We start from the raw sequence: 15,513 nt of genomic DNA on the forward strand, positions 1-15,513 counted from the left end.
GAGGGTTTGGGTGGGCTAGGGAGAGGGGCAATGAGCTGGGGGACGGGTGGGTTTAAGGGAAGGAGCAGGTAGAAAGGAAGGGGGATTCAACCTAATGGGGGCTGCCCTGCAATCTCCATTTTACCTGCCCCCTTCATTTTGTGTGTCCCCCCTGCAGGAAATGTGTCTGCCGGGGGAATATAAAATTCAACGATAAAAGCAAAATACTGCGGACGCTGGAAATCGGAAATAAAAACAGAAAATGCTGGAAAAATTCAACAGGTCTGACAGCGTCTGTGGAGAGAGAAACAGAGTCAACGTCTCGTGTCTGTATGACCCTGGCTCTGAAGAAGGGTCATAGAGGCTCGAAACATTGACTTTGTTTCTCTTTCCACAGATGTTGTCAGGCCTGCTGAATGTTTCCAGCATTTTCTGGTTTTATTACATAAAATTCAATCCCTGGTTATTGGAATGACATTTTACAGCCGTAGAAGAAGCCATTCTAGTCATGACTTTGGTTGCAGTTGTGGTGATGTGAACAGGGCTAAACTGAAGGTAGCAAGGTCTAATGGATACTTCTTTACCTTACCAGAAGTCCCTATGACCTTATTGCATAAACCTGAATCTTTTTTAATCCACGTCTCACTAACAGAGCTTTTGAAAGAAGGAAATCTTCTCGTTTTTGTAATTTAGTTAGCTGATTTAACATTGCCCGATCAGAAACATCTATATTACTTTGATTAAAATGAGATACTTGCCCAGATTTCTTGAATATGATCATGATACTACAGGCAACAATTATTCAAACAACCAAGGATAAAATGTGAAATTCTAATCAATGCAAGATCTATTTCTTCATCTCTGTTTTTCTTCTATCTGAAAACCAATTACCATCATCCATTCTCCACCAGCTGAGACTATATGAAGTGCTGGCCCACTTAAAACTCGATAGTCATCCTCAAAGCCACTATAATCAGCTAACAGGAAACACAATGCCACAGGATAAGTCAGGTAATCACAGTGCTCCCTCTTCCCGGATAAAAATCAGTGCTCATTTTAATGTTTAATGAGCACCAAAATCCTATTGCGCAGGCTCACCGATTGGACGAAGAGCACGCGAGCAAAAAGATCTCAAGCCAGTCACGGAGATCAAAGTAATGAAATACGTCAAGATGTCAGCACCGTGCAAAACATAATCAGGATGAGAGATCCAGAGGTGGCAGAGGCTGGAGGATTGCTTATGGCTTTGGATTACGCAGTCAGTGACATGTACAATGATTGATAAGTAATGATAGCTAAAGGTGTGTTAATAATTTTGTCTGAATGATTACCAATAGGCGCCCCGGCGGGGTGTTTGGGGGGAGGGGAGGTGGGCTGTGGTTTGAAAGACAACTTTGGCAGTAGTGCAAAACTGACGATAGTGCATCAGAAAACTGGGTGGTGTGCAAAACTGGCTGACGATAGGCTAACGCCCGTTTCACATGGGCGCTGAAGTCAAATTTCACCTCCCCACTTAGGGCATTCTGCTATAATAAACGCAGGTTTTAAAAAAAAAAATCGTACAAACTGAACACTAAAGAAATAAGCAGCATCACACGATTTGATTAATTGGCAATTTGAATAATTTAGTCTTAATGCTCTAAATGTTACAAAACCACTACCCTATTCTTGGATATTTTTCCCCCCCTCAGGTAAGAGTAACCAATCGGCTCATGTTTGAGAATTTGTGATTGTGATATAACTACATTCTGTATGATAAACAGAAGTGGAATGAAATTTCATTACTTACAAAGAATATTCTGCTACAGCATCTTTGAAAGCTGGAAGATCTCGCACATATTCATTATAAAACCATTTTACTTTGAAGTGCAAATTCATATAATCAGCACTCTTGCAAAGTCGATGCTTTTCATGCTCTGTTATAAAGTACAGAAGGAAAATAATGTCATATTTTTTATATTTCCCTGAACAAGAATTGCATCAATAAATGGATGATTTATATTTCTATACTTTCATAAAGTGCATCAGCGTTTAAGTGTAATGTTACATTTCAGTGATACAATGCTATTAAAAACACCAATTAAATTATTAAAATTTCTAAAAAAGCAGATAATATCACAATTTTCTTGTGATTGCTTGCAAATCTTATATATTATACATAGTTGAAATTGACAGTCTATTCAATAATTTCAAAAGAGTAAAAGATTAAGAAAATTAAGACTCTGGTGAATCCTACAGTCATAGATAGTGACATTAAAAGCTATCTGGAGCATTGAGATATAGCCATAATTACAGTCACAGTGAACTTGAAAGGCTGATTTGCCTTTAATCATGAACAATGTCACCTGTCCTGAAATTGCAAATGACTCTCTTAAGATTTGGCCAAGGCATAATCACAGTACCTTCCTTATGAAGTACAAACATGGATATAGGGAAAAACGTGAATCCAAATTTCAAGTGGTTGAGGAGAGGCACATTATAAAAGCCCTTGGGGAGATGGTGGCAAAGTGGTAACATAATCCGGGCTAGTAATTCAGAAGCCCAGGCTAATGGTTTAGGGACATGGGTTCAAATTCCATCAAGGCAGCTGGTGGAATTGAAAGTTGGTCTCAGTGACCGTGAAACCATCATTGATAGTTGTAAAACCCCATCTGGTTCACTAATGTCCTTTAGGGAATCTACCATCCTTACTTGGTCTGGCTTATATGTGACTCTTAACTGTATGGTCACATGTAGGCCTACAAGCCACTTAGTATAAGGGCAATTAGGAAGGGCAGCAAATGCTGGCCTTGCCAGTGATGCCCACATCCCGTGACAGAATAAAGAAAAATAAAAAACTCCTATTCGCACTTTTTGTACGAATGCAAGAAATAGCTGTGATAGGAACTACCCAATGAATTCAGCAAATCCTTATAACAGGAACCGTCTGTGACTAATCTTGCCAACTTCCTGTGATGATCTCCAAATCTTCAAGCTGCTTTCACGTTGACAGGCGAATTAGGATGGCTGATGCGCCCACTTAAATGGAGTGAATTAATAGCCATGTACATATGTACTTTAATAAATCATCAATGTAAATCATGATTTTCAGCAATTACTTGTTGTGGCTCACCAGTGTCAATAGCTTTGCACTAGTGATACTATTAAGTTTTTTTTTTTAAAAAAGGTGAGACAGTGCATTATAAAGGTACACAGGTAACTTGGAAATGCTGGCTTGTGTCAAGGAAAATGACCTTAAGGAACATCACTGGAGACAGTCTAATTTGAAGTTCCTTTACAAGTTCAGTATGGATCTCCTTATTACAGCTTAGGAATTTTCAACGTTGCCTTAGTGTGTCGTATAATGGGGAAGCCTTCTTAATATGCTCCTATTTTCCATTGTCAGTAATAAAGTTATAATGGGCACTGTCTTAGCTTTCAACGGTATGTTGCTGGAGTTTCCCAATTCATTTGTTAGTTGATAATATAAACATGCTGCTCCCTTTCAAATATAGTTCAGGTTTAACTCTTTAAAAATGTAGCCTCTAACATTAAGAGATTAATGAAAATGGAGACATTGTATTGCAGGATCATGAAATATTATTTTCTGTACCTTCCAAGAGAGAAGACAGCCGAGCGAGACATCAACTTTGCACCACTCACTTTTCTTTGTACACTTCCAAAGACAGCATCAGAAAGTTTGCTGTACCTCTATGTTATTGAGATGTTTTGGCTTCACTTCCATGTTTATTGATTTAGGATCCCGATGTAAGAACATTGATTTTTCTTTCTACTACTGCGACAATACTATGAAACATGCAGGATGAATTTTATGGGAGATGGATTACCCGCGCCCCCCTTAAGCTAAAAGTCAGTCAGCACCTCGCCAACTTTAAATCCAGCTGCCCTGGGGCGATAATGTGCTGGGGTGGCCTTAATTACTTGAGAGTGGGACTTGCGTCCCTTGGACAGGAAGTCTCGCCCTCAGGAGCTGTCGGCCATTCTGATTGACTGGCAGATCTGTGGTTCCAGCAGCGCCAGTAGAGTAATAGCCACTGCTGGGACTACAGGCAGCCAGGAAGGAAGATGTCATCTCCCAGACTTGAAAGTAAGTTTGGGCATTTTGGATGGGCAGGGATTGGAGGCCCCAGTGAGGGGGATGGGGGGGGGTTGGGTTTCAAGGCTGGGGGGGTTGGGGGGGGGGGAGGCACAAAGGGGTGGGTGCCATCTTGGGAGAGGGAGTGCCCCCAATGGACACAGGGGACCCCGAAGGTAACCCCCTTCATTCTCGTATTCTCAAAGCTGCTAGGCTGGCTGCCTTCCTTCTATGTTCTCCACAGGCCAAAAAATCATGGGAGGAGGAGGAGGAATGGGGCAATTGAGTGGCAGTTAGTTGTCCACTTAAGGGCCTCAATAGGCCTAAGGGTAGGTGAGCTGCCAGATACCTTATCTATCACATGTTATATGGAGGACAGGACAAGGGTGGGAAGGCAGTGGGCTGGCCACAGCTTTACTTTACATGCCTTGCCGTGTTCAAATACACTGGTGGGGTGGTGTTGGGTCACTAAAATTCATCTCATGAATTTGAGTAATTCTCTTTATATAAATCAAAAAGCTGTAATTTATTACTTCACACAGATATACACAAATGGTACTTTGAAGGAAAACCAAATTTACTACTCATAACTAAATGTAAGGATGGTCGGAATTACTGACATAGAATTAGTTCAGGTTCTAACAATCAATCACTGATGAGTGCCGTATACTACATGTCGAGTATCCTTTATCCAAAATCCTCAGGGCCAATTGCATTTCGGATTTCAGATGTTGCATATAAACTTACATTACGATGGCCCAAGCCTAGGCTAGCTATAGTCTGAAGTAAATAAAATGGCTAGAAAAGTAAGCTGTATCACTAAATAATAAATAGAGGGTTCCTGTAAAAAGTTTCTTTTGGACATGTTCACCACAAAAATCGCAAGGTAAACAGTGCAGACAAGCAACTAGACTTCCCGCACTAAAGATCGATGAAGTTGAAAAAAAGTGTGATTTTTGTATGTGTTCAGTTTTTGGATTTACGGATAAAGGATGCTTGACCTGTAAATAATTTCGCTTTGACATGAACATTGTATATAAAACTTTGAGCAGATCTATCATTTCAAATGTCACAGATTGTCAAAAGTAATATACCAAATAAAAAAGGACAGCCCTCATTTCTTTCTAGACTGGAACTTGAAGCATCCATGCACCTTTCAATCTGAAAATCTTCCCTTACCAGAAAACTATGAATGCCACATAAACTTTAGGCTATGTTTATTTGGCCTGCAGTCAACGCACCATCCTGACTTGGAAATATATTGTCCTTCTTATATCATTGCCGGGTCAAAATCCTGGAACTTCCCTTCTAGCAGCACTGTGGAGTGCCTTCATTGCACAGACTGCAGCAGTTCGAGGTGGTGGTTCACTCACTACCATCTTCTCCAGGGCAATTAGGAATGGGTGATAAATGCTGGCCATAACAATGAAGTCCACATCCCCATGAAGAAAAAAATTTAGGAGATCAAAGCACAGATGATGGAAGTCCATTTTAGCTTGTCACCCTGGATAAGAATAACTTACAGACACATACTATGGCCACTCACCTTTGAATTAAATCAGTGAGTTATTCTTATCCTGGGTAATGAGCTAAAATGGACTTCCATCATCTGTGTTTTGACCTTGGAAATTTTTTATTCCAAGAATGTGGATGTCACTGGCAGAAGTTTGCCATCATTACGACATGTGGTTTCAGGAGCTCCGGAGCAGAAGGCCAACCCTGCAAACAGGACGTCAGCAGAGATCATCCCACACCTCCCGCAAGGGACAACTTCATGTCTGGCACTTGTGGCAGACGTTGCCTTTCCAGGATCGGCTTGTTCAACCATCAAAAGTGCAGCAGACGATCTCACCTGGCCTCACCAAAGTTCTTTTCATCTCTTGCAGATGGAAAGCTGTCAATCACACCAATCATTTTAGGTGGGTTCACATTGTCATGCTTGGTTGGTCATTATATTTTTGCACCATGAATATATTAAACAGTAATGAAATAATACCTTTTAAACTTGACAAAGCTCAACCAACATTTTTCAGTTCCATGTCACACTTCAAAAAAAAAAATCAGCCATTCTAAAGATTACCCCAAGTTCAGAAAATATATCAGAACATTGCCGTGAAAATTTGGAGCTTTATCAGAAAAACTCAAAAAACTCATGACATTCATCATTACTCAGTAAATACAATTATCTGCAATCAATAATAAAAACATTTTCTAAACTGCTGCTATATCCAGAATTTGCAATTATAACATTTGAAATCTGGTAGCTGCCCAAAGTAGTGAAATACGGCTGTAATTTACATGTTCTGTTTCTGTTGTTTCCACCTTCTTTGATCTCCAAACAATGGTAAAGTCAAAATGAATAATTCAATTATCTATCGCCCTTCAAAATAATTTAGTATTCTTTATTTTGCTGCAGCCAAATACACAGCATTGACTATCAATTTAAAAAATATTTCTACAGACACTGTTTTAATGAGACCAAGTTCACTCTGTGAATGCTAAATACTTTGTTGTATCTGTGCTGAAAAGCTTCCATCACAATGTGTCTTTGGTCAGTTCCTTAATTAGTGAGAGCCTTGTCACAGTGAATCAACAAGTTTTGTGCTGCGAAGTTTCGTGAAGCTGACTAGACATTAAGTTACTTTGACATTTCCTTTTCTGATTATGTCAAGTCAAAGGGAATATTTGCTGGATGATGCCTTGGAGACATCAGTGGACTGTTTTTTTATTCTCCCTCAAAGTTGGCTATGCTAATTAAAATTGTTGTAAATAAACCGTGAGCGATAACATGGGGGCATGACATAAGGGTTCCTGACTACTATACCAAAGGGAAACAAGTTGTTAGGAGATACACTGGCGTTACTTAATTGGTGAGCAATGGTGCTCCTCTAATTTCCGGTGTAGAAACAAAACATTTTGAAGAGACCCCTATTCTTAATGAGCACTTCTATTGCCAATGACCACGGATGTAACTCAGGATAAAGTTCATGTAGACCAATACTTAAGGCTGAAGTTAGCATAACCGCCATTTTCTTCGGTGCCTACTTTAATATTGATTAATTTTGTGTGTGGAAAGCTCTCAATATAGATTCGGAGCAGGGCTTTTTTCAAAGCAATTTGTTGAGGCTGCTTGCTTACCCGAATATCAGAACACTCATCATGACATTTTTTGGTCATGGCTGATTTGGCCCAATCCATATTAATGCTGGGGCACTTATGAGTTACAAAATCGATAAATTTCATCTTCATGATGTGGACTCAAAATTGATGTACTTTATGACTGCCTCCAGCTGTGGAACGTACCTTAATTTAGAGGGTCTGCTGTTTATCTACACTGTTTGTGAGGCAGATCTATCTGTATCATGTGTGCATAAGTAAGAGTGAGTGAGAGAGAGTGAGAGTGAGAGTGTGAGAGAGTGCGAGTGTGTGTGTGTGTGTGTGTGTGTGAGAGAGGGAGGGAGTGTGTGAGTGAGAGAGCGAGTGTGTGTGTGTGAGGGAGTGAGAGAGAGTAATGTTTAAGTGTTAAGCCAATGCCGCAATTTTTTTTCCTCCATGTCATAATAAGTTCTCTGAGATAATTGGTTTGTGGTTTAGTTTCCTCTTTGAATACTATTTGGATCTCTCTTCGGGTAACTTGTGGCCTGTTCTGGATTGGGGAGATTTCCCACCACTTATGAGTGACTTGGGTCTAACTCTGGTAGGTTTCTTCAAATACGCCCTTATTTACACTATAGTACATTCTAAGCTTCTAGGTAAGCACATCTCCCTTGTACGCACTATTCCATCTTCTCTTCACTGTCTCTTGCACATGACTCTGATGTCATGTCAAACATGGCAGATGGAACAAAAAGTGGGAAATTGTGAGGTTATGCATTTTGGCAGGAAGAACAGAACAGAACATTATTTACATGGAAAAAGACTGCAGAAAGCTACAAGCACAGAGGGATTTGGGAGTCCTCATGCATGAATCCCAAAAAGCTAACATATAAGTTCAGCAGGTAATAAGGAAGGCAAATGGAATGTTGGCTTTTATTTCAAAGGGAACGGAGTATAAAAATAGAGAAGTCTTGTTAAAATTATAGACCACACCTAGAATACTGTGAACAGTTTTGGTCCCCTTATCTAAGATATAGTGCATTGGAGGCAGTCCAGAGAATGTTCACTAGGTTGATCCCAGGTATGGTGGGATTTTCTTATGAGGAGAGGTTGAATAGGTTGGGCCTGCACTCACTGGAGTTTAGAAGATTGAGAGGTGACCTTATTGAAACATAAGATTCTTAGGGGGCTTGGCAGGATAGATGCTGAGAGGTTGTTTCCCCTTGTGGGAGAGTCTAGGATCAGAAGGCATAATCTCAGAGTAAGAGGTTGCCCATTTAAAACAGAGATGAGGAGGAATTTCTTCTCTCAGAAGGGAATGAATCTGTGGAATTCTTTACCACAGTGGGCTGTAAAGGCTGGGTCATTAAGTATTTTCAAGGCTGAGATAGACAGATTTCTAATCAATGAGGGAGTCGAAGTTTATGGGGAAAAGGCAGGAAAGTGGTGTTGAGGATTATCAGATCAGCCATGATCTCATTGAATGGTAGAGCAGACTCGATGGGCCGAATGGCCTACATCTGCTCCTACATCTTATGGTCACTGTCACATCATGGAACACATCGTTATCTCATGACCCTAACTATTAACCCATTATTCTACATCCTCCCAATGGGATTTGCGTTTTCAACCTTCGGCCCATAAGCAACTCTGCAGGTGAAAAGCTGTCACTTAAGGGTGGCGTTCTATAATTCAGCAAGGCTGGATTCCAATCACTATTCATAGTCATTCGCATTTTAATGGTTTTTACCTTTCTCTCGGCCTCTTCATTGGCTGTGGATGAAGAGGAGAACCACTAATGTGATTGATACCATAGTTTTCAGCAAATTTCTGGAAATGTTTGTTCATTAACTTTGGGAATTCTTGGCAGACCTCTGTCCCATTGTCCTGTTTTGTAAGACTTCACCTACTTTTTTTCAGAAGACCCAGTCGCATACATGCATTTCTGCTCAGTTAAAGACGTGCTTTGACTGTGCAAGATGTAGAGGTTATCGGCAATCTCTTCTCCCTTGAGGCTAAGGGTGGCGACTATCTGACCTTTTACCTGAAGATCTGTACCACCTGGGCCTTGCAATTTAATTCTTAATGGCTGGGTATCTACTGCTTTAAGCCACTCCAAATGGTCAACCAGTATTGTAACAGTATAAGTTTGAACTCAGTTTTAAAACATTTAACTTCTAAAGCAACTGACCCAAATTTTGTTCTTGATCCTTTACTTCTCCCTGGAAATCTGTACTCTCATTTCTTTCCTTATTTCAAATTTCCTGAATTGTCTGTTTTTCAGAGGCATTCGCTTGCGTTCTTCCTTTAGACGGGTATTTAGATTTAAGTAACTGCTTTTTCCTGTATCAGAAACACTCGGCATCCCCTGCTGGGCAATCTGGCCTGCTGTGCTGCTTTTCAGCATGGACACTTTAAAATGGCTGCTACAGGGATCCTGTTCTTTCCCCCGTTTTGGCAGACTTTTGAGTGGCCAGGGCTGCCGCCTTTGGGCCTACTCAACTAACAGACGTGTTCGAAGCCTGGGTTTTTCCACGGATTATGGTCCGATTTTGCTCCCCAAGTTCAGCCTGTCTCGCTTATTGAACCACTTGTTCGACCGTTAGGTCGTCTTTTGTCTGAAAAAAAAAAATCTGACAGCTTTTCGTCGTGGACTCCGACAACAATGCGGTCATGAATAAGTTTGTCTTTCAATGCACCGGACCCGTGACAACTGGCTAGCTTGTACAGGTCCAAAAGGAACAATTCAATGGATTTCCCTGGCCTTTGGGATCACTGATTGAATGCTGAAGTACGCATCGAGTGCTTTCAGGACGGTTTCAAAATCTGCAGAGACATCTTCTACCCCTGTCTTAGGAGGACATAGTCAGCTGCAACGAACCCCACCGCGTACAGGAATATACTAGCCTCTGGTGTTTCTGCTCTTTGGCATGCAAACCCGACGCTGCTCAATACCTCTGCAATTGCTCTTCTCGTAACTCCTAACACTGGCCTACGTGTGGATCTCTAAGGTTTGCAAACGGCTGCGGAGGGGGCACTGACTGCTCGATCGGTGCTGACATTGCTCCCGATTCTCAACGTGCGTCTCACCAAGCTAAGTCTTCAGAGATTCTTCCGTTGAAGGAGGCTTCTGATTTCTCCCCATGGGTGTTCTGTTGAAGGCACCAAAGTGTTGTTAGGCTGGTGTCACTACTGCTGCCACCATGGTTTATGGCTTGGTTTCCATTCTGAATATTATTTGGATCTCTCTTTGGGTAACTTGTGGCCTGTTCTGGATTGGGGAGATTTCCCACTACTTTCGACTTGAGTCTAACTCCGGTAGGTTGCTTCAAAACTCCTTTATTTACACTATAGTACATTCTAAGCTTCTACCTAAATATACCTCTTTCTCGTACAAACTATTCCATCTTCTCTTCTCAGAGTCTTGCACATGACTCTGGTGTCACTGTTACATCATAGTACACATCACTATCTCGCTACCATAGTGATTAACCCGTTATTCTACAAAAATAACAAGTCATAATGTTTAAATATCTTCCATGTGTAACTCTACCCTTAATCAAGTTTAAATACAAGCATTAAGACTGCAACACATGAATTAACTGGACTGCTGTACTGGAAAATGGTGCACTGGGAAATTTGGAACTTGAGATTGCTGGTGCATAATTAGCTTTATTTCTGTATAAGATACTTCCAGTGGCTATTAAACATCTCTGTCCCATCTGCCCAATCAACGCTGATTTCCATGTCCAAGTTTCCTCATTAAGGTATAACAGTTTACATTGGGACATGACAACTTACCCCCTCAAAATTTTCTTATACATTTTGGTCAACATTTTCTCACTGTTCAGTAGTTAGAACATTTTTCAGTGAAACTCTCTCTTGGAAGGCTACAGTAAAAATCAATTCCTCCGGTCAAGTTCAAGGATCTAAATTTTAATTAAATGCAAATTAATTATGAAGTTTTTGGTGTCTCGAAAGAAAGTTGAGTTTCCTGTCTGCAGCCAAAGTGGACGTAAGGCAGGGGAAATAGTATTGCAACTTTAAAAGTCCATTGTCAGTGAGGGCATCACTGGTAAGGCCAGCATATTGCTCATCCCTAGTTGACTCAGAGGTGCTGGTTGGGTCTTCTGCTTGACCCACTGCAGCTTATGTGGTGAAGGTGCTCTCACACTGCTGTTAGATAGATCGTTACAGAATTTTGTCCCAGTGACGATAAAGGAACGACAATACATGACAGGATGGTATGCGTCTCAAAAGTGATTGTTCCCCCATAGATATGCTGGCTTTGTCCTTCCAGGCAGTTGAAGCCATGAGTTTTGGAGATGCTGCTGAAGCAGCCTTGGTGAGCTACTGCAGTGTACGCTGTAGACATGATACATGGCAGTTACAATATGCCAATGGTGGAGGGAGTGAAAGTTTAGCCAAATGGTTGTGATGCCAATCAAGCAGACTGCTTTTGTCCAAAATGGTGTCATGTTATCTGACCCCTGGGCCCTCCCAGGCAAATGGAGAGTATTCCATCACAATCCCGATTTGTGCCTTATACATAGTAGAGGAGGATCTGAGGAGTCAGGAAGTGAGCCATTCACTGCAGAAAATACCTAGCCTGTGTTGATATCCCTTATGTAGCTTGGTGCCAAATTTAGTTTGATAATGTTCTCGTGAAGTGCCTTGGGACCTTAAAGGCATAGTATAAATGCAAGTTTTCTGTTGTTGCTATTTCTGGAGTACACATCTTCAACATAAAAGCCAGGATTATTGTTGGGTCTTGTAAAGTTTGCTGTGTCCAATTCACTCAATTGTTCCTTAGAATCACGTAGAGTTTGACTTTGGAAGTCTGCCATGGGCAAATTTCAATCTCATGCATGGTCAGCTGTTGGTAACATTGCCAAGGTTTTGAAAGTGCCATTAACACATAACTGCATAATATTTTGGAACATAAAAGTGTCTCAAGTCTCAGACTGATGCTGAAAGGACCTTCTGGTACCTATTCATGGTTTCAAAATACAAGTTTGGCTGCACCGTGAATTGGTGGAGGGAATTGATATTTTCTCCTCCCATTGAAACCAGTGGGAGTGTGCTTTTACATATGAATGTTATTGTTGCTGAAGCCAAGTTGCGTTGTTATAAGGGAGGACATTCCTGGCTCTGGGGTGGCAGGAGAGCAGCGAGGAGGTCCGTTGCAATGCCTCCCCACTACCGGGGAAGCTTTCCAGATGAGGAGTGGCTGCCCGTCAAACGGAGGCGGGCAAGCAAATTTTAAGGACCCTTTCAGGGTTGATTCTTCTGGCTCGTCACCATTTTGCAGTGGTGGAGTGATCTCCAGGTTCATGGAGACGGCATCCCTGCAGCCACCTGGGAGTCCCATTGGACTGGAGGCTCCATGCCCCAAAGAGGGGACCCTTGTGCAGGGGAGGCCACCCCTGCATGGCCTCTCAGATTCTAAATGTTCTCCGTACCTCTTCGAGACGACCTCGAGGCTGAGGCGCCATTTCAATCCCTGATCTGCCACAGCAGTGCCCATTTCTCCCAGTGGGGCTGATGGGGCTTCACAGCTGCCGACTGTCTGAATAGGCCACAACACTTATATCCCACCCGCCATACTTAACTGAACGGCGAGCCTGAAGGCAGGCAACTGGATAGCCGCCTCTGGTAAAATTGCTGAGCCAATCCCGCTGCTGGCAGAGCTCAGAACCCAATGATGCTGGGGTCCTGAACCCTGTGGTCAAATCCTGCCCAAAGTGTGTTAATAGTTTACATTCGTACCAACCTAAAAAATTCGCAGGCATCTAAAAAAAACTGACAAGACCTCAAAGCAACTTAGTTTGTAAATCTATGAAAATGTTTTGCTGAATATGCAGTAGCTATGGGTTTCTCAAAACCTCATTCACAAGTATACTCATAACAAGAATATGAGAAGACACTGGTAAAATTGCAGTCATTTCCCTTTATTTCTTGCAATAAAATTTCAGGTTGTTGTGATCTGAATTGATGATGATTTGTTAATACGGCATTCTTCTTCCCTTCCACTTAGTTTGCAGATGCACTTTTCTACTCCCCTTGACCCTCTGTTTGTGCTGACATGCTTCAACCCACTTCTTCCCATTTAATTATGGTACTATCCTCCCCCAAAAGATATTGGCATTCTTCTTCCTTTCTTTTTTGCCCTCAGTACACAACAGCCCAGTCCTCCCCTTTTAGGTTCATACAGGCACTGCAAGTGCTGCTTGATAGCACTGTTGATGATCCCTTCCATCACTTCACTGATGATGGAGAGTAGGCTGATGGGACGGTAATTGGCCGGGTTGGATTTGTCCCGCTTTTTGTGGACAGGACGAACCCGGGCAATTTTCCACATTACTGGGTGGATGCCAGTGTTGGAGTCAGACTGGAATTGCTTGGCTAGGGGCGAGGCTAGTTCTGGAGCATAAGTCTTCAGCACTATTGCCAGAAATGTTCTAAGGGCCCATAGCCTTGCAATATCCAGCGCCTTCAGTTGTTTGTTGATATCATGTGGAGTGAATTGAATTGGTTGAAGACTGGCATCTGTGATGCTGGGGACCTCAGGAGGCTGAGATGGATCATGTATTCAGCACTTCTGGCTGAAGATGGTTGCAAATACTTCAGCCTCGTCTTTTGCACTTATATGCTACATTCCCCCATCATTGAGAATGGGGATATTTGTGGAGCCTCTTCCTCCAGCGAGTTGTTTAATTGTCCTCCAGCATTCACGACTGGATGTGGCAGGGCTGCAGAGTTTAAATTTGATCCATTGGTAATGGAATTGCTTAGCTCTGTTTATCGCCTGCTGCTTTCGCTGCATGACATGCAAGTAGCCCTGAGTTGTGGCTTCGCCGGGTTGACACCTCATTTTTAGGTGCCTTGGTGCGCCTTCCTGCACTCTTCATTGAACCAGGGTTGATCTCCCAACCTGATGGCAATAATAGATTGGGGGATAGGCTGGGCCATGAGGTTACAGATTGTGGTTGAGTACAATTCTGCTGCTGCTAATGGCCCACAGTGCCTCATGGATGCCCAGTGTTGAGTTGCTAGATCTGTTCAAAATTTATCCCATTTAGCACGGTGGTAGTGCCACACAACATGATGGAGGGTAATCTCCTAATTTGAAGATGGGACTTCGTCTCCACATGGACAATGTGGTGGTCACTCCTACTGATACTATCATGGACAGATACAAATGCAACAGGTAGATTAGTGAAGACAAGGTCAAGTAGGGTTTTCCATCTTGTTGCTTCCCTCACCACCTGCCGTAGATCCACTCTAGCAGCTATGTCCATTCGGACTCTGCCACCTCAATCGGTAGTGTTGCCACCTAGCCACTCTTGGTGATGGACATTGAAGTCCCCCATCTAGAGTACTTTCTGTGCTCTTACCAACCTCAGTGTCTCAGAGAAGAAATTCCTCCTCATCTCCACCTTAAATGCGAGACCCCTTATTTTGAAACTCTGGCCCCTGCCTCTAGATTCCCCACAAGGGGAAACATGCTCTCAGCATCTACTCTGTCAAGCTACCTTGGAATGTTATGTGTTTCAATTAGATCACCTCTCATTCTTCTAAACTCCAATGAACACAGACCCAACCTTTCCTCATAAGACAACTCCTTCACCCCAAGAATCAACCTAACGAACATGCTCTGAGTTGCCTCCAATGCAAGGAAATCCCTCCTTAAGTAACAAGACCAAAGCTGCAAGTAGTTCTCCAGGTGTGGCTCAGCAATGCCCTGTGCAATTGTAGCAAGACTTCATTACTTTTATACTCCATCCCCCTTGCAACAAAGGCTAACATTCCATTTGTCTTCCTAATTAATTGCTAACTTTTTGTGATTATAAGCAAGGATATCCACGCCTCTCTACCGCAGCATCCTGCAGTCTCTCTCCCCATTTAAATAATACCCTGCTTTTCCATTCTTACTGCCCAGATGGACAACCTAACATTTTGCCACATTATACTCCATCTACAATTTTTTCCTCTCATTTAACCCATCTATATCCCTTTGCAGACTATTTGTATCTTCCTCACAACTTGCTTTCCTGCCTATCTTTGTATTGTCAGCAAATTTGGCTTCAATATAGTTGATCCCTTCATGCAAGTCATTAACACAGATTCTAAATAGTTGAGGCCCCAGCACTGATTCCTGTGGAGTCACTAGTCAAATTGAATGTTGCAAAAGGAGTGATTGCTCATGAAGGCTTATGGGATAGAGAGCAAGTCACTGAGATTACTGGCCCAGAGGCAGCTTATTAATGGGGAAATAAAGATGCGCTGCTTTAGCTAGATGTATGTGAGATCTCCTATGAGCATGGATCTGAGAACCATGAAGTAACCGAGTGGCCTGGCAT

The 15,513-nt window shown here is 42.2% G+C and overlaps 1 protein-coding gene across 7 annotated transcripts in view; it reads right to left on the bottom strand.

The window, feature by feature from the left end:
- The window catches only part of unc13c (unc-13 homolog C (C. elegans)), a 585,292-nt gene that overhangs the window by 123,800 nt on the left and 445,979 nt on the right, over positions 1-15,513 (bottom strand). For all 7 annotated transcript variants that reach the window (XM_078530361.1, XM_078530365.1, XM_078530363.1 and 4 more), the window contains one exon: positions 1,769-1,895. In XM_078530361.1, the coding sequence (XP_078386487.1) occupies positions 1,769-1,895 (127 nt within the window). The remainder of the gene's footprint in view (positions 1-1,768; positions 1,896-15,513) is intronic.

Source organism: Cetorhinus maximus, chromosome 26 (assembly GCF_964194155.1).
Source record: "Cetorhinus maximus chromosome 26, sCetMax3.hap1.1, whole genome shotgun sequence".
Classification (NCBI taxonomy): domain Eukaryota; kingdom Metazoa; phylum Chordata; class Chondrichthyes; order Lamniformes; family Cetorhinidae; genus Cetorhinus; species Cetorhinus maximus.